General features: G+C 48.0%; 1 protein-coding gene across 1 annotated transcript in view; it reads right to left on the reverse strand.

Annotated features, from left to right (window-relative positions):
• The window catches only part of TTC6 (tetratricopeptide repeat domain 6), a 1,229,706-nt gene that overhangs the window by 600,264 nt on the left and 611,184 nt on the right, over positions 1-18,258 (reverse strand). Inside the window, exons 19-20 of the mRNA XM_086936916.1 lie at positions 9,319-9,395; positions 1,963-2,114 (exon numbers count right to left, since the gene is read on the reverse strand). Of these exons, the coding sequence (XP_086793042.1) occupies positions 1,963-2,114; positions 9,319-9,395 (229 nt within the window). The remainder of the gene's footprint in view (positions 1-1,962; positions 2,115-9,318; positions 9,396-18,258) is intronic.

Here is an 18,258-nt window from a genome sequence, read left to right on the forward strand (position 1 = left end):
GGACTGTGAGGGGAATAGAGCTGGAGGAGCCTACCCTCGTTTTGGCACGCTTGGGCGATTAAAAATAATTAATTAAAAGGGAGCCTACCCCTTATCGCCGCCGAAAATCACTGCAGCGGCCCAGCGCTGTCGGGGAGGCCCCCCGCTGTGGTGAGCATCATTGCGGCGGCCCCCGGTGCCAGGAGAGGGCCGCCGAAGTGAAGAAAGGGATGCGTTAGGCCCTGAGGCCGCCGTCACCCGTATCACGTGACGGGGGTGCCCGGCCGCGTCACTGGCAGAGCCCGGCCCTCGCTGCGCAGGGATTGGCTGCCGCCCAGGCAGCCTGGGAGGCAGGAAGAAGCCGAGCCTAAGCCCCGGGTCCCTGTAAGGTAGGGGGAGCCCGGGTGAAGACGGTGGTAGGAGGTGCCGGGCGAGGCCCCCCCCCCCCCCTGTGCCCACAAAGGAGCCCCGGTGATAGCGACCGGAGCGGGAGCCAACCACGCCGGTCAGGATCTGGAGGAAGCTGCGAGGGAGAGCTATTCGAGGCAGGGCTCTCGGAGCGAGGAAGAGCCCCGCGTGTGTCCAGCGTCTCTCTCTCCACTGCCTGCGAGTGGCCTTGGGCCCAGAAGGTGCCGCAAGCCCCAGCACCAGCAGAGGAGGCCTATCGAGGTCCCGGAGGAACCCAAGTGCCCCGGCCGGTAAAAGAGTGCCGTGTGTGTTGCTGCGAGTCCCGCGGCCGGCTGCAGGAGTACAGAGGAGAGGGCCTCGAGGCACATTGTCGGTGCCTGGCCCCTACTACCAAGGAGACCACAGATCGGAGTCTGTCACCTCTCTCTCAGACCCTATACTTATAGGTCAGGGTTGGTCATCTCTTTCCCAGACCCTATACTTACAGATCAGAGTCGGTCACCTCTCTCTCCGACCCTATACTTACAGATCAGAGTCCGTCATCTCTCTCTCAGACCCTATACTTACAGACCAGAGTCTGTCACCTCTCTCAGACCCTGTAGTTACAGCCAAGTGTCTGTCACCTCTCTCAGACCCTATGCTTACAGGTCAGAGCTCGTCATCTCTTTCAGGCCCTATACTTACAGGTCAGAGTCTGTCACCTCTCTCTGACCCTATACTTACAGGCCAGAGTCTGTCACCTCTCTCTCAGACCATATATGGAAGAGGTGTGGCACCGCGGCTAGGGCGACTGACTCCGGAATCTGGGGATCACGGTTCTATCCCCGGCACCGGCAGCAGATTAGCCCAACACCATGTGACTCTGGGCAATAGCTTGCTTAATCTTCCCGACGGCCCCCAGCGCCTAGAGACCCTTACGGGTGATTGTGCACTTCAACAAATGTGGATTATTATTATTATTATTATTATTATTATATGTACGGGCCAAACTTTGTCATCTTTCTCTCGGACCCTACACTTATAGACCAGAGTCTGTAACCTCTCTCTCAGACCCTATATGTACTGACCAGAGTCTGTCACCTCTCTCTGACCCTATACATACAGACCAGAGTCTGTCACCTCTCTCTGACCCTATACTTAAAGACCAGAGTCTGTCACCTCTCTCTGACCCTATACTTACAGGTCAGAGTCTGTCACCTCTCTCTGACCCTATACTTACAGGTCAGAGTCTGTCACCTCTCTCTAACCCTATACTTATGGACCAGAGTCTGTCACCTGTCTCTCTGACCCCATACTTACAGACCAGAGTCTGTCACCTCTCTCAGACACTATACTTACAGGTCAGGGTGGGTCATCTCTCTCTCGGACACTCTACGTACAGGTTAGGGTCAGTCATCTCTCTATATGACCCAGAACTGACAGTCTACGGTCTGTGTTCTCCTTCTATGACCCCACTATGACATGTCAGGATCTGTCACCCTCTTCCTGATCTAGTACTGACAGCTCACAGTTTGTCACATGGATCATCAATGAACTTCCCAGCCCCAAGAGGAAGGCTTGAAAGCTGTTTCTCACCTTTGCTTTCTTGGCCTTCATCTGTATTTTCCCCAGAAGAATAAACATAGACAATGATGGCTGCACCTTCAATGCGACAGACAGAAACTCAATGGCTTTGGTGTAGTCCTGATGGAACGCTTGCACAAGGGCCCGTTGTACCGGGGAGGTACCTGTAAACACAAGGATGGTTAGAATTTCAGAGTATGTCCTTACTTACATTTCCTTCAGTCTGGGAGGTGCCACGATTATGTGTTACTCAGTAGGTCCTCGTCTAAGCACCACACACTAGAAGGACGCTCCTCCTTATGTACATCGTAGTAACAGTACCCTACGCTCTAAGAATACTCTTCTGCATGGCTCACTGTGTCTATGTGTTCATCTCCTGGCTCCTTCATTTTTATTGCCCCTGTAAATGTTCACACTGAATTATTCTCTGTATTTTATTTACAAACTGTAAGGGTCGTCTTCATTATTCATTCATTCATTTCATTCTTTATTTCGATCAATTAGATCATAAAAGATTACATCCAGGATTAAAAAACACAGTTGATTTTAACAAATCCACTTGGCATGAATTGAAAGAGGACAGTGGGGTTTTCAGCCTAATATACAGATTCAGGCAGTTGCTAAAAATGACCTATCACAAGTCAAAAGTTAGGTTTAAAAGATCATAAAGTAATTGCACTATATTTCAATTAAAAGTCAACAAAACATGAAATTGTTGTAATACTTATACCGAATCTGTATCAAAATTCATGCAACGAGTACGTATGTGCCACATTGCAGTTAAAAATTTGGCTACCGCAAACACAGTCGGGGGTGATACGTCCGTCTTTAAAATTCTGTAATCAGGCAAGTAATGCCTGAACCCTAAGCTTTTAAGAAGGGGAGCAAGCCAATACTTTCTGGGTTTCTGGTAGGCCTTGCAGAAAAATATGACATGCAAATCATTTTCCTGTTGGTGTGGCAATGCTGGACAGTGCTCTGGTGTAGGAGGCTGTGACCAGGTACTGCTGAGTGCTCTAAGAGGGAGTGTGCCGTACCTCCACTGTAGAAATAATTTTCTTGTCAGGACGGGGCTAATTGTATCAAGGACAAGTTCCCGGTGATATGAATCTTTGGATTGAATAAATAAGTGTGTTAGAGACCCCAGGCGTGGATTCTGTAATAGAGATGTTATTGTAGAGTCATAATAGTCCTTTGATAGAGATTTGCGTGAAACCTTGCTACAAGCATTAGCTGGGTCTAACCACAGTTCCGGCCTTCCCAGACTCTCACATGTCTTTTTTTTAATATATTTTAGCCAGGGAATGTTCGTTATGTTTGGTGAGGATAAAATCTCTTGCAGCTCCATCCTGTAGCTCATGAGCTCTGGGGTGCTCCAGATTCGTCGCCAGAAGGTTAGTGGTTTTAACCCCAGTTCTTCTTCAACTGTTCATAGGCCCAGATCTAGTCTGAGCGGGAAGAGTGGGGTGCTTGGTGGTAAGGCTCCCATCTGCCTGATGAATTTATTCTCAGTGGTTGTCAGGTTTTGGGCGGATATATGCCCCCACATCTCACCCCGTGTGTGACGGCCCCTGCGCCTGCATTTTGTAAATTTGGAGCACTGGGCCTAGGGGTTTATAAGTTGATCTATTTGCCATCCTGGAGATACCACCAGTTAACTGTGCTAATTAGATATTAGCCTTCGTCCGATGTGTATCCCAGGTCAGATTTTGATTGATGGTCACCCCTAGGTACTCAAATGTGTGGACACTCTCTAGTTTCAGTGTGCCTATGGTGGGATTGGGACGTGTTGAAGGTGGAGGACTAAGAATCATATATTTAGTTTTCAGGGCATTGATCTCCAGTTTGCGAACCCATCCAAGACCCGTTGTATTCCCATTGGGGATTTTGACAGCAGCAGGGTGTCATCCACAAACATAATAGCGGGCACCCCGCTGCTGTTGAGTTTTGGGCATCAATGTTGGCTATCCTAGTCAGGTGGTCGATTACCCCGTTAACAAAGAGGCAGAACAGGGTGGGTGTAAGCACAAAACCCTGTCTCAACTCCCTGTCAACAGGGAATCTTCCTGAGAGCATCCCATTTCTACCACACCTGACCCTTGCATAGTTTTCTCGGTACAATCTTGTCAAGATTCCCAGGATATCAGAGGGAATACCCATCTCCACCAACACGGATCACAATCTGTATCTTGGGACCATATGGAAGGCGGCGCGTAGGTCTTCAAAGACCGTATATAAACTGCCTCCCTCGATTATAGCCGTTTTCCAAAATAAAAGATTCAGTCGGAAGATCTGGTCCGTTGATGAGATCTTTCTTCGGAAACCTGCCTGATAGGGGCTAAGCATGGAGAACTCCTCGATTTAGTTTTGGAGGCGATCTAGTATCAGCCTGCCGAATAGTTTTTGGGACACATCGATGAGGCTGATGGGCCTGTTGTTGACTGGAAGCAGAGGCGATCCCTTCTTAAATATAGGGACAATCTCTGCTCCCAGCCAAGTACAGGGCACCTCCATGCCCCTCAGAACGGCGTTAAAAATTGTCAGCAGGTAGGGGGCCCATATATCCGGTTCTTGTTGGAATATATCTCCCGGGAGCCCATCTAGGCCAGGCGCCTTTCCTGAAGCCAGCCCTGAAATGGCCGCCAATACCTCCACCTCTGTAAAAAGATGCCCCTCTAGCGGTGTACCCGTAATGTAAATGTAAATGTATTTGAGCTTGTAAAGCGCACTGCTACCCGTCCATAGATCTCCTGGCACTGTATAACTCTGGGGAACCCGTCCTGGCTTTCTCTGTGGGATGGTCCCTGCTGGGAGTCCCCAAGGTGGAGCCAGGCATCCCAGGAATTGATGGGGCAGTTGTGGAGATGAGGCAAGCAAATGCCCAGAGTTGCTGAGTTGGCCCCCTGGTTAGAGTAGGCACCAAGGCGAGAATTATCGAGTCCGCTGACCAAGGTCCACAACCCTGCCGCGTCGGGAATTGAACCCTGGTCCCGGGCCATCCTCTGCTTCTGGGTCTGCTGCCTCTAACCAGTGAGCTATACACTCCACATAATTTCAATGCTTTGGTTGGGGCCCTATCTCCATCCGTGTACAAGGTCTGGAAATGGTCTTGCCAGACCTTGGCTGAGATGTTAGGCTCAATGGCGGGGGAAAGTTCCTCAGACCCTGTATTCACTATTCGACAAAACTTCCTAGAGTCCCTAACAGCTAGTGTAGTAGTCAGATTCTCCCATTTATCGTAGTCCCATTCCGCCTTGGCGTGGGTGATCAGCCACTTAAAATCCCTTCTCCTTTCTTGTATAAGAGATCTATTTTTGCTTTCCTTAATAGTAGTCAGTAGGTCGGATTTAGCCTTATGGCATGACGCATTATACCAGGTAGGGCAATGTGGCCTCCCTCCCCCTGACTTTCCCATAGAGAAAAGAACTTCTGCCATGGACTTAATTAGGTCCTCATGTGCCGACCAGAGTTTTGTGTGCGCATCGCCGGTATTAGGTTGCTCCATTACTGCGCACACCTTTTCAAAAATGGGAATGACACGGGCATATAGCCCTGAGACCTTCTCTGGGACCTTTCCCTAGATTAGTCGATTTGGGAGCTCCTTCAATGGGCTGGGGAATTAAAGGAAGGGTGAGGGTCAAGTTGTGGAGTATTTGGAAGCTGTCTAGAATCCTTCGGTGGGGGAATTAGTGTACCCCTCTTATTCTTAGGTTCAGCCCCGCCCTTATCGACCTTGTTATCAACTTTAAGGGCATCTGCTAAGTGCACCGTTGACTTTTCTATGGTCGTTAGCCTAGCCTCAATCCTAATTAAGCAGGCTAAGGAGAGACCTCAGGAGAGCGGCAATGTTAGCAATAGTAATGTCTCCTCCTTCAGTCGGGCTAGAATTGTTATTCGCCTGGTCCATTGCCCGGGGAGGTGAGTTCACTCGAGATGTTGATGTAGTTTTCTCGGGTGGTATAAGTGCAGATTTGCTTTTTTCTACGGAGTCGGCCCCCAGTAAAGGATTATGCTTGACAACTTTTGCCTTTCTGCGGCCTGGGTGTTGAGTCACTCTTTTCCTTTTCGGTATTGCTCCTACCCTGGCTCCCTGCTTTAAGCGACTAACTCTAGGATTAGGACTTGCATTATTAACAACAGGGGGGGGACTAGATTGTATGTGGATCTCTAGTGGGGTTAGTGGGTGGGGAAGTTCGTTAAAAGAGATCGAAGTATCTACATCCGACATATTCGCTACCCCATTACTCTCAATATCCCCTGTGCCAATTGGCATGCGGTCAAGTTCTTTCTCAGGAGTCTTTGCTTGTGCTGTGGTTCCCATAGAAGATCTTCTTACCCATTCGATTTCCTGGGATATACGCCATTCCAGTACTGTGACTTCATCGATCAGAAGGGTGCCCGCTTTAACAAAGTATTTGTCCAGAGTGCCAGTAGGGACTCCACCGCCCAACACACTTTTACTCCTTGGTTCTCTTGTGGACATTGTCCTTTCGGTATAAGTAGAAGTCTGCAGGAGAGGACCCAAGGGGGATGGCCCGGTCAGGTCTCAACCGTCCTCGAACGGCCTCAAACGGCCCGCCCTTTGTCCAGGCTTTGTCCGGGCTTCGTCCCGCACGAGTCCCGCATGCGCGTGAAGCCTGCCAGTTAAGTAGGTGTAGAAGAAGGAGGGGGCGGGAAGAGGACCAGCTGCGGCTGATCAATGCCGCAAAGCACGCTGGTCCTCGCAGTCCCGCCTTCAGCCTGTGGGTGGTAGAGCAGGTGAGGATCAGTACTTCAAGTCTCCCAGCAATGGCGTCCACACTCCCTCAGTGTATCAGGGCACGAGCGGCTCCCGCGGAGCGGGGGCGCGAGATGTGGCGTAGTGGTCCGAAGCGCTGCAGCTCCGCTAAAAGTATAACAGTCCAGGGCTTTGGCAGCGACAGAAGCAGTCCCTCAAATGGCGGCCAAAAGTAATGCTCCATTATTAGTCACTGTGCCTTAGGAGGTCATTGTGGTCTGGCAGGGTGGTCCACAGAAGATGTAGGGGGGCCACTCTGCCCACCACCAGCTGACTACCCTCCTCACTTGGAGTTGGCCACTTCAGCCAAAAGCACTTTGATCTAAAATAAATGGCCCACTGGGATCATTTGTTTTGTTTGTTTTCACAAAGAAGTCTCCCTAAAAGGGAGTGAATTCAACAAAAACAAAAAAGCAATGACTCTGAAGTAAACAAAACAACAACAAAAAAACACACACAGACAAAGGCCCTGAACGCGACTATCCCGACACATGGAGTCCGTTTTAAATTGTTATGGACTGAAGAAGAACCAGGCTAGGCCTGACGGTCCAATATATCAAAAGCTGTGACCCTATTGCAGACAGGTGTCAGAAGGAACACCAAGCCACAAACTTCTCCCAGCGTCCTGCATAGACAGATTTTGTGGATGGACGCCACCCTCCTCTGGAGGAAGGTCAAAAGCGATCAGCTGTCAGCGGTCAATGTCCAAACCTGGACCTGTAAGGTGTGCAGGCTCTGGGGCAAGACTCGACCCTGCTGCTGCGACAAGAGAACCTCTCGAAGAGGTAGCTGCATCGGAAGACACATGCTCACGGTCAACATTCAAGGTACCACACACTCTTGACCTAGTCCTGAGGCACTACAATGACCCGGTCACTCCTGATCTTCCTCAGTACTCTCGGCAGGAGGGGGAGGTGGTGGGGGGCTGGTTTACAGGAGCCAAAGAAGGACTGCCTTGGGGAATCTAACTTGCAAATGTTTTGACAAATGGCATTCTCTGCAGTGGTGAATAGATTGAGCCAGGGTTCTCCACATTGCTGGAAGATGCCCTCCACCACCTCTAAGTGAAACTGCCATTCGTGATCCACTAGACATCTGTTGAGTTTGCCCACCCTAGTTTTAAAAGATCCTGCCAGTTGCTGGGCCACTAGAGAGATGCCCTGAGCGTTCAGCCATGTCCAGAGATGCAAGGCCTCCGAGCACCAAACCCAGGAACCCACGCCACCCTGTTTGTTGCAATACCGCATGACCATTGTGTTGTTTGTGAGAATCTGCACCCATTCCCCCTTGATGATAGGGAGGAATGCCTTCTGTGCAAAGCAAACCACACACAACTCTACCAAGTTGATGTGGAGGGGAGCCTCTGCCTGGGACCAGGGCCCTCTGATCTCCACCGCTTCCTGAAGACCTTGTCAACCCAGCAACAATGTATCCATCACAACCATTAGCTCTGGATGGGGTAGTGCGAGGGCTCTGCTGCCAATACAATCACAGTCGACCAGCCACCACTGCAGAGCTTGTGCAGTCTTCTTTGACATCTGGATGGGGTCTGACAGGTCGCTTTGGGTTGAGCCGAGTGAGACTTCAGATCCTTCTGCAGGGCCCACATGTGCCACCTGGTGCGGTGCACAGCAGGATACAGGATGCAGGATGCCAAGAAGCCTCAGCACCACTCTCACTGAGACCCAGGTCAATGGTTGGAACAACAGGATTACAGACAGAATGTCCTTGACACATTAAGGTGGAGGGATGGTGTGGAGAAGCACCAAACCCAGCACGGCTCAAATGAAAGGAGCCACTTTGGAAAAAGAACTGCGCAGTCCACCCATATCTGGATGTCTGATGCAGAGGCAATCTGTAGTAATGCAAAGACTCCCAGGGCCTGATTCACAAAGATCTTTTACTAGTAGTATCTTTACAACTGCAGAGTCTCAGCAGATACAACGTTAAGACTGTCCTATCTTTTTATGTGGGAAGCCTCCGCAGTCGTAAGGATAATACCAGTAAAATACCTTTGTGAATATCAAACATTCATAAACTTACACAAAAGTGTAAGTTTAGCTTCGTGAATCAGCCCCACAATATTTGCCCTAACAAGTTTGTTTGTAGCATAGGAACCCGCAGTAATGGTCACCTCATTACAAAGCAGACTTTGAACAAATATATTGTGTCTGGTATCTTAACGACCCAGAGACTGTTGAACGGACCACCCGCGGGTCCTTTGGACCTCACTCTACTACAAGTATGGCTGCTACAGCGCTTCAATTTGCTGTAGAGCCTCCAGCACCATTTGTAACACAGTAATGGGGAGGACACCAAATACTGTCTCTAGACATTCCTGCATCGATGTTGTAACCAAAAAAGAAGCGTTGGTAGGAAGAGCAGTGCTTCTCAACCTGTTTTCCTAAAATGATCCCCATTTCCCCTCTCATACTCTATTATGCAATACTGCTTTGTTAATCTTGATTCACGCATGTGAATCTATTAAAGATCCAGCGCTGGAGAAGATTGAATCCAGCAGCTTGTAGCTCACTTACCGTACTCCACTCCCCACGCCTCATAATTCTCAGTTGTAGAATAACACACTGTACCTTGGTCCATTTCGGCAGCGTAGTGAATACAGAAGCTGGCCAGATCATACTGCTTCATCTCAAACAGGTACTGTCCCCTAGAATCAAACAGAAGCCCGGTGAGGGGGGTGTCTATAGAACGGACAACATTTTCGCAACACATGACTTATCATCTGCACACTTTGACTTTCATACATTGACAAGGCACAAGACACTCTTGGACACATTCTTGTGAGTGCACAGCCCAGTGGCCTCATGGAAGCAAGTGGGACCACCATGAGTAGTCTTAAGAAATACAACTTAAATACATATATTACAAAAACCAAAGTCACGTTGAAAAGTATTTGATTTAGAAGGAAATAGGGGCTAGATGTACCACCAATTTGCTAGTGCAAAATCGGTCGCAAACCGATATGTGATTGCGACAACAAACGACTGCAATGTATGAAATGCACTCGCAAACCTTAAAATTGTGACACAAACAAATACAAACTCACAAAAATTGGGACTGGTTTTTGCGGTTCGCAAATAGCAACTTGCAATTAGCGACTCACAAAATTCAATATACAGACCATTCGCAAACTGCGATTTTGCACAATTTGGCCCGTTTGCGCATGCAATTTACCGCTAAACAAAACCAGGTGGTAAACAGACCCAACCTATATAAACACGCTCAGAATGCATCTGAAATCTTTCCAAAATGGCTGCCCTCTATGTGATAGCAAGGTGGATGCAGATACTGGCTGCTCAGCAAGGGAGCCGGAGACAGGAGAGGATTTTCAGAATCAGGCTGACATTGTTTGAGAAGACATGGGAAGAGATATATGACCAGTACAGGCTGAGTAGCACTGTCATCCTAGACTTCAGAGACACACTGAAGCCACAATCGGAAAGCAGAACCATGTGCAGAAATGCAATACCCAAGCATGTGCAGGTGTTGTGCTCCCTCCACCTATCGGCCACTGGTAGCTACCAAGATGTCATTGCATTGGCTGGAGGTGTGTCGCAGAATGCGATTTTGCGTGTCTTACAGCATTTCCTAGATGCCATGCTAAACCGCATCAATCAACACATCTAGCAGCCCAGGAATGATGTTGAACTGGAAATTACAAAAATGCTTTTTTATAGAATAGCAAGGCTTCCACGGGTCATTGGGTGCATAGACTGGACCCATGTGCCCATATGGCCCCCCTCACCCATAGAATACATATTCCATAATAAGAAAAGCACTCATTTCCTCAACATCCAAGTTGTCTGTGACGCAAACAACAGCATCACAGACATTGTTGCCAAATATCCAGGAAGCACACATGACTGATACATCCTCAAACACAGTGGCATATACCAGAAATTAGAGAGGGGTGACTTTGATGAAGTATACCTACTAGGTACTGAGGGGCATATTAACAAGGCGGCGCTATAAAATTATCGCCGCTTTTGTGCCCGTTTCCAGCACGCCTATCTTTGCATCGCTAATGAGATGCAAAGTAGGCGTGGCTGTGAAACTAACCAGGGGAAATATTGTGAAGGCAGCTTCGCAATATTAACAAGGAAGGGTAGCGATTATTTAAATCGGGTTAAGTATGTCTTAATGCAGGAATTTAACGTCTGTTAAATTCCTGACTAAGGCATACTTAACATGGGGGGTGGATTCTGTGGCTAAGACCACAGGCCCTATCATCTAGGATATTGCCGTTTTCCACCGTGGAAAACGGCGATATCCACACAATCTCAGGAATTTTTATCGCCTCTGCGATGCGCGTTTTTGATAACGCGCTAGCCGGGGGTTTAAATTCCAGAGATAGCCGGCGATAAATATGCAAGCGCGCTTTGAGATATTTATCGCCGGCCCTTGTTAATATGCCCCTGAATTCTCATGTCCACTGTGAAATGCAATTGCACTATGGCGTCTGCATGCTTGTTGTCTCACCATCATATTTCACCCCCCAGGTGACAGTGTGTATGCCCTGCGTCCATGGATCCGCACACCGCACGTGTCTGCTACCAACGCACCTGAGAGGTGGTACAACAGGGCACCAGTCATTGAGCGCTCATTTGGCATCCTGAAATCACGATTCCGGTGTCTACAAAGAGTGGCAGGGCCTTGCAGTATGCGCCTGAGACAGCCTGCAAAATCATGGCCTCCGGTGCCATACTCCACTACAGCGTTGCCTGCATGCGTGGCATGCCCATGGAGGTGTCTGATTCAGACTTGGGAGATGAAGAACTTGAACCACCAGCCCAACAGCCAAGCGAAGGAAGCTCAGCAGTAGAGCGGAGAAGGAGCAGGGAACATATAGCCAGCCATCATTTTTCACAGGACATCATTAACATTGGCAGTCTACACACAACAAATGACACCACAAAATGTGAATTTTACAAAAAAAATCATCCCTTCACTTGAAAGGCATGTCGATGGACAATGCTGGACAACCTGTCCATCGCAATCCACATTACCAACTTAAGCTAGAAATGAACGCACCCAAAACATTACATGCATTTATCTAGAAGAGGAATCATTTTCTGCCTCTACTTCCACCATGTGGGGATCTAGCATGTGGGATTGTTGGCTGCCGACTGCTGCTTCGCTGCTGAATAAGTGTTTCTGCAGTGGATACACTGCTGTGGCTGGACACCTTGCTGTCAGCTGTGTCTGTGGCTCCCCCTGTAGCAACCATGTTCGTCTGGATTGGCTCTACTGCAGCTGTAATCTGTTGCAGCCCTCGCGCAATTGCACCACTGGAGTGGCCCATTTCAATATGCAGAGCCAGGGTGCGCTTGCTGTGTTGCATTGTTGCTGTTTCCGGCATCTTGTGTGCCCTGCTGCGCTCCTTTCTTCTGTGCTGCACTCTCTCCTCCGACAACTCAGTGCATAGCTGCCCAATAGCCCCTGTAGGGGCATCAAATGAACTCTGCATACAGGCCTGATTTTCAGCCATTTGTTGAGTGATGTCTCTTGGGCTTGGCCCTTTATGCAGGGTCATCCCTGAAATGTTTGCCTTCTTCCTCTGTTTTTTCTGTCCTGTTGTTGGCTGTTTTATGACTCTGGGCACTTTACCACTGCTCATCGGTGATAACGTGCATATGCTCTCCTTACTGTAAAATGAATGTATTAATTAGTGACTCCGTGATTGGCTGATCTGGTTTACTTGTCAGCCCCTAGTACAGTGCACTGAGTGTGCCCAGGGCTTCTAAATACAAATGCTGCTAGTGGGCGTGCAGCACTGGTTGTACCACACACAGAAACAACCTGTAAAAATGTGTCTAAGGTCTGCCATTGCAGAGCCTGTGTGCAGTCTGGCACTGTTGTGCTGACTGGGTAAGTGCACCCGTTTGCCAGTCCCTAAACCTTCCCTTTTCTTCATATCCGACACCCCTATGGTAGGCCCAAGGGCAGGGTGCACTGTAGGTATAAGGTAGGACAAGCCCTGATATGTGTGGCATGTCCTAATAGTGAATTACAGCCATTTTCGTTTTTCACTATTGCAAGGCTACCTGTTTGCCATAGGCTAGAATGGGCAGTTACATTATTACATTCTTATAATCCTAACTGGCTCAGAGAACATGGTAGAAATTCGAGTTTAGTATGCCTGAACTCAGAATGATAAAATACATCTTTTAATGAAGTTGGTTTTAACATTCTGTGTTTGAAAATACCACTTTTAGAAAGTAGGTATTTTCTCGTCTAATTATCCAAGCCTGCCTCTGCTAGGTTGCGTATTCCTTGTGTGGAGTTTGAGTGACAGGGCTGGGGAATTCCACGACACAGAGTGAGTCCGCCCAGTGGTGAATAGAGAGATCTGCATCTAGATGGGAGGGAGGAGTTGCACCTGAACCTTGAATAGGGCTGTGCCTGCCTTCCACAATGCTGGCTCCACCTCCTGGGGTGCGGCTGATGTCTCTGCCCTGCACACTGAAAGAAGAGAAGGAGTCCTGTCAACAAAGTGCTTCAGGACTGTACTTGCCTTGTGTGGAGTTTGAGTGACAGGGCTGGGGAATTCCACGACACAGAGTGAGTCCGCCCAGTGGTGAATAGAGAGATCTGCATCTAGATGGGAGGGAGGAGTTGCACCTGAACCTTGAATAGGGCTGTGCCTGCCTTCCACAATGCTGGCTTCACCTCCTGTGGGGCGTCTGACATTTCTGCCCTGCACTGTGAAAGAAAAGGAGAAGTCTGGTAAACAGAGTGCTCAGGAACTCGTTTGGACTGGGCAAAGGCCCCTCTCCCCTCAGAGAACAAAGGATTTTGGGGTATAAATATTGAGACCCTGATCCCAAGAAATTAGATCACTTTTGGACTACAAGAAGAAACCTTTACTGAGGAGAGGAACCTGAAGAAAATGAAGAGAGACTAATCCCAAGCTGAAGTGCTGCTTGGGGGATTGGCCCGCAGTGGTTGCCTTACTACCAAAGGAAGGAGAAAGGAACTTTGTGTACTTTGCTTTCGACTTGTGAAGGATCTCCAAGGGCTTGGAAAAGAGCTTGCCTCCTGCTGAAGTCTCAGGGACAACAGACTTTAACCCCCAGCTCCCCAGAGTTTGTGTGGAAGTGCCTGCTGCTGTTTTGGACTTTTGAGGAACTGCATGTCGCAAGGAGCTGGAAGAGTAACTCAACGAGAATGAAGCGTGTCGCCGTCACTGTGCCTGCCATCGCAACTCCGAAGGAGGGTGTCGCCGCTGGAACTGTCACACTGCACCGCATCAAGAGAAGCTTGCCGCAATGAAGAGGAAGCGTGTCACCGTCGCTGCCGTCGCAACTCCGAAGGAGGGTTTCGCCGCTGTAGCTATCGCATTGCACCGCATCAAGAGAAGAATCTCGTAACGAGGATGGAGTGTGTCGCCGTCGCTGTGCCTGTCCTCGCAACTCCAAAGGAGGGTGTCGCCGCTGGAACTGTCGCACTGCACCGCATCGAAGAAGAGCCCCCCGCATTCCTGAGAAGCGCACCGCCGTCGGTGCTGCTACCGTCGCATCTTGGTTGTCACCGCTGTAGTTGTCACATCGTGCGGAAGCTTCCCTCATCGTGGGAGTAGAGTGTCGCCGCTGGAGCTGCTGCCGTCACATCGAGGAACAAGGGTGTCGCCGCTGCAGTCCACGCATCGAACCGAGAACTTCTTGCATCCCTGGAGAAGCATGCCACATCTGGAAGATATTCACGCCTTTATTTCTTTGCACCTGAATTTTGTCGCATTTCCCTCACTGCGACATTGCTTGTAGTGGAAGCTTAACGCAACCTAAGGTACATTGACGCAAAGTGTCGCATCTAAGAACTGAAATGAACCAAGCTAAATCTACCATCTTAAAGTAACAGTATTGTGTATTTTTTCGTTTATGGTCTTGTGTTGAATCTGTATAAAGTATACTTATTTTTGATATAAATCCCTGTGTGGTGTCCATCTGTAGTGTTGTCACTGGATCACTGTATGTGATCACAAATGCTTAACACACTGGCTCTGAGATAAGCCTGTCTGCTCGTGCCAAGCTACCAAGGGGGTGAGCAGGGGTTATTTTAGGAGTGTAATCCCCTTATCCTGACTAGAGGAGAGGGTCCCTATTTGTCACAAGTACCTACCTGTGCCAACTAGAGACCCCCAAATCTAACAATGTAGTTGAACCCCTGGCTCAGCTTTGCATTTATCAGCCTGATCTGCTTTTGTTGCAGGCGCTAAACCTACAACATGGCCTGCTCCATGCCACTAAATGCCAGATGACTGCCTGTTCGTGGGAGTGTTTATCTGAGGCTGAAGCCACCTTACAGACTGCTGTGTCGGACGCGGGACCCAGACCCTTGTGCCCAGAGGGCGATGTGAAGGTAAATGCTGCTGTGTTGTTGCGGTGTCATGCGCTGGAGCCTGTGATGAACTCTGTGCACCACTTCCCAGGACATTAGAACTAGATGGCTCATCATGCCCTTCCTCCGTCTGGACCTGCTCCTACTGCTCATCACTAACTGCTCCCCTTGGCTCTCCTCCCAGAGGTGTATCTGTGTTACAAAAGACGGAATAGTTGGTTTATTCTGAGTTACTGTCTCAGTGGTGGTACTATGTTCACAAGTCATGTCAGTCCCCAACTGCACTGTTCATGTCACGTACTACATTTCACATATAATGCACCTAGTGTGATTTTTGGATCATGTAGAGGGAGCATGTGGATGCAGTTGGGTCTGGGTGTCGGGAATTCATGTGGGGAGCTGGCTTTTGGTTGACATACTAGTATGGCATGTATTTAAAAGAGAGAGACCCCTTGTCAAATACCAAGGGAATGGAGTACTGTCAATACACTCAGTCAAAGAACCATCCAACACATGATAACATTCATATCCCGCACAGTACACACGAATGAACACCTTTTCCCCAGAAAAAAGGAGAGAGAATGAATCTCACTCAAGAGCCTCACTCTGATCAACATAAACTGTCACAAAATCATGCAGTGCAAAAATGATATTAAAATATTTTTATTTCGTATGTACAATAATTATAAAAATACACTTTGTGTAATAAAATGCATCTATTCCGACACAACATCTCAATTTCACATAGTTAAAAACCATACAATTAAAAACCATACAATCAATCTTATCATTACAGAACATGACATTAAGTAACACTATACCGCAAAAACCCTAACATAGAAAGAAAGAACAAGAGTAGACAATTCACTTTGTCTTCTACTACCACATGTCCCTAGGAATGAATTCTACAAGATTAGCCTGGATACATAGACTGCAATTTGTATCTGCAGGTCCAACTTGTCCTCTGGATAATGTACAGAAATGGGTCGACACAATTCGATGGATGTCTGGTTATTCCATCTTTATCAAGACAATAAAATATGTTCACTTTTCTTTGTGGTATTTTTGATTATTGTATCTTCTACCCAAATCGTGCTAATGGAGATATGACAGTTTGGGACAAAGTCCTACAATCTCCTGTGCTCTTAACAATGTTGCGGTGGCGACTCTCCTTCTTTTGTGCCCAAATATTCTCTCACTGTCCTGTGCTCTGCGGCGACTCTTTTCTTTGTATACAGACTTTTGTCCAAAAGTTGAGGAGTAGTGGTTTTCCACTTGTGGGACCAGCCACTGCTTGTATATATCTCTACAGTCGTGGCGAGTATCGAAAAGACCGAGGATACCTTGTCGGACAGGCTACCTGTGCCTGGGAGCGTTAGCATTGACACCATTATCAAGTCAGGTTACCATTTGGAGTTTCCCTACAATTTATGCAGAAAACTTGTTTGGATCTTTTTAATTATCATATTGTCCATTTAATATTACGGAGGTTCGTTTTCCAAAGGAAGAATTCATTAGCACTGCTCAGGCTGCAGACACCTCTCCTTAAACTGCTGGTCCTTTATGTGATTTACGTCGGGAAGGGCCCCACATTTCTTGGACGCTTCTGACCCTACCGCTTTAACCTGACTGTGGGATTCTCTTTAGATTTAGAGCCTGGGAAAATATACGAGTGTTTCGAATGTTATCCTGAAAGCGTCTTCACATGACAAGTCTCGGCGCAAAGTGTTGATCTTAGCCTTAAAAAAGTCATCTCAAGACGAAACACGTGTCGGCTGTTCTTGCTTGTGTCTCCACGGGTCAACATTGAAGAAGACTTAAGAATACAATATTTCTGCAGCACATACTACTGGATCTGTGCTGTCATTGTTTACTGAACTGTCGACTCATTTGAGTCACTCGTGTAGCTTGTTCGGGTAGTGTTTTGTCTGTATATGGGTATCCTGCATACTTAGTAGAAGTGTGGATGGCACAGTGTTTGACATTAAGCACGCTGGAGAATATTCTCCTGGTCTCTTAAACTTTGGGGCAAACACACACAGAGGTGCTGGCTGTACTGTACCACTGCCATCAAGTGTGCTTAAAAGATACATCTCTATATGTTGTACCACTGGTTCTGCTCAACAGAAACCTGGGATTGGTCGAAAAAGAATAACTATAAAGGGCTTTAAATGGGATTGCAAATCTCCACTTCTTGCTGGTGTATGGACTCACACCGCCATCCAATAGATGCCCAAGAAGCCTCTCAATTGTTCTTCTTTTAGGGGACAAAACCTCCATTTGTATGGAGGCTTCTTGGGCTTCTCTATTGGATGGCGGTGTAAGTCCATACACCACCTTGATGCCTGTAAATACAATTGCAGACAGCTCCTAATAAATGTAAATGTAAATGTATAGGCATTTATATAGCGCACTACTTACCCGGAGGGTCCCAAGGCGCTTCGACCGCTGCGAAACCCTTCCTGGCTTCCCTGAGAGATGGTCCCTTAATGGGTATCTCCAGGGTGAGACCAGGCATCCCCGGCGGTCTGGTGGGGCCGTTAGTGAAGATGAGGCAAGCTAATGCCCAGAGTTGCCGAGTGTGATCGCTGATCAGAGTGGGCACCGAGGCGAGAGAATTATCGAGTCCGCTGACCCTGGTCCAGAAACCTGCCGCGCCGGGAATCGAACCCTGGTCCCGGGCCGTCCTCTAACAAATGCAACGTTTTTTCTGCCACGTTCTCAGAATTTGGAAAAAACACTGGCAACTTAACAACTTGCATCAAATGAAGCGCAGTTGGAACTTTCGGAATAAACCTTGGATTTGTCATTAGTTTCACTGAATTCTTCCTAAAGATCAAATATGCTCCCTACAACATATCACATGGCCGATGGGGACATTGTCATTTGTCACTAACTTAGCATAAGCACGTTGCAGCTTTCCTGCTGCCTCGCGCACGTTACTACATGTGTATATTTTTGCAATATTTAAATAACTGCTTTCATATAAGAACACATCGCTGTGCTCACTCTTTTCATGTTCCTGGGATTTTGACTTAAAATTAGGTGCAAGGTCGGACAACAATGCCTCCTTTTTATTTTGAGTGTAATGCATCATTGTTGTATAGTCAGTTCTTACCATTACATGACAATTATTCACTGCATTCAGAAAAGCTTTTAGCGCCAGCAGCTGT

The sequence above is a fragment of the Lissotriton vulgaris genome, chromosome 9 (assembly GCF_964263255.1).
Source record: "Lissotriton vulgaris chromosome 9, aLisVul1.2, whole genome shotgun sequence".
NCBI lineage: Eukaryota > Metazoa > Chordata > Amphibia > Caudata > Salamandridae > Lissotriton > Lissotriton vulgaris.